Source organism: Sprattus sprattus, assembly GCF_963457725.1.
Source record: "Sprattus sprattus genome assembly, chromosome: 12".
NCBI classification, from domain to species: Eukaryota; Metazoa; Chordata; class Actinopteri; order Clupeiformes; family Clupeidae; genus Sprattus; species Sprattus sprattus.
This window is the reverse complement of record NC_137910.1, coordinates 30,100,884-30,102,226: the sequence shown is the minus strand read 5'-3', so window position 1 is coordinate 30,102,226 and position 1,343 is coordinate 30,100,884. Positions and strand designations below refer to the sequence as shown.

Sequence of the window (1,343 nt, the reverse complement as noted above, 5' to 3'; positions counted from 1 at the left end):
TGTGAGAAAAAGGAAAGAAAAATGTAGATGTTAATTTGGCTGTTTTGTTGTAAATTTCTTAATGTTTCAGAAAAGAGATGTTTAACTAGACCTGTGCAGAACACCAAACAGTTCATTTCTAAGGCTTAAAAGAGTTAAAGAGATTCTGTGCCACGATCTGCATTAAGTGATACTCATGGTGCCTACCGGCCAATAGAGAGAAAGAGAAAGGATACGAGGGAGGAGCTACACCAGAGGGGGAGGCAGAGCCAGCGAATGAGGAGAGAGAGAGGGGATGGGGGGCAGAGGAAGAGAGAGAGGGGGAGGTAGAGAGAGAGAGAGAGAGCGAGAGAGAGAGATGTGAATCGAAGCTGGATGTCCTTGCCACTGCGCTGAGCGGGGGAGAGGAGTCAAACCCACGAAAAGAGGAACGAAAAACTGGGAGAATTTTCAAAAGGACACTGAGGGAGTCCCAGGGAAATAGAAAGGACAGGATTGTGAGAGAAAGCTTTGAACTGGGGGACATAAGGGAGGAGAGAACGAGAGAACGAGAGAAGACTACGCTCACTGCAGCTGCTTCACTGCCAACAACCCCCCCTCCACCACCTCCAGAAAGCCCTCTCCCTCCCCTCTCTCACCCCATCCTCACTGTCCTCTGCTCCTTTCACACTCGCTCTTTCTATCTCTCACTCTTTTTTTTTCCTTTTCTCTATCCATCCCTCTTGGTCTGCGGCGTTAACATGGAGACCGGCAGCCCGCGCAAGATTCAGTTCACTATGCCACTCCTGGACTCTCACCTGGACCCAGAGGCAGCTGAACAGGTGAGCTGTGTGTGTGTGTGTGTGTGTGTGTGTGTGTGTGTGTGTGTGTGAGTGTGTGTATGTGTGTGTGTGTTTCTTCTTGAGAGAGAAAGATAAAGAGAGTGAGAAACAAAAGATCCCAAGGCATCGTAGGTGCTCAATACTGATATGAATCATTGTTCACGGAGCGTCAGATGTATTGAAGAGCGCACTTGAGCATGTGCTGTGACACCGTTTGAGTGGATAACGAAATGCGTGATTACATCCACACCACACACACACGCATGCACACACACACACACACACACACACACACACACACACACGCACATGCACATGCACATGCACACACACACAAGGGATCATGGTCATGACACGACACCCCCTGGATGCTGCATGTTGTTATCTCTGTTCCGAGGTTGCTCAGACAGCCAAGTAATCCTCCAGGGGACTGGAATCAGACAGCTGAGAGCTTATTTGTTAGTTCATTGTGCTTGCTTTGTCTGGGCTGGTGTCAGACAGGTAGGGTATTAAAAGAGCTCAAAAGTTCCGCAGAGACCACAA

At 48.8% G+C, this 1,343-nt stretch overlaps 1 protein-coding gene across 1 annotated transcript in view; it reads left to right on the top strand.

Moving 5' to 3' along the window:
• Positions 1-719: 719 nt before the first annotated feature.
• The window catches only part of LOC308373100 (protein phosphatase 1 regulatory subunit 1A-like), a gene marked incomplete at both ends in the record, with an annotated part of 19,125 nt that continues 18,501 nt past the window's right edge, over positions 720-1,343 (top strand). The window contains one exon of the mRNA XM_080848512.1: positions 720-800. Within this exon, the coding sequence (XP_080704638.1) occupies positions 720-800 (81 nt within the window). The remainder of the gene's footprint in view (positions 801-1,343) is intronic.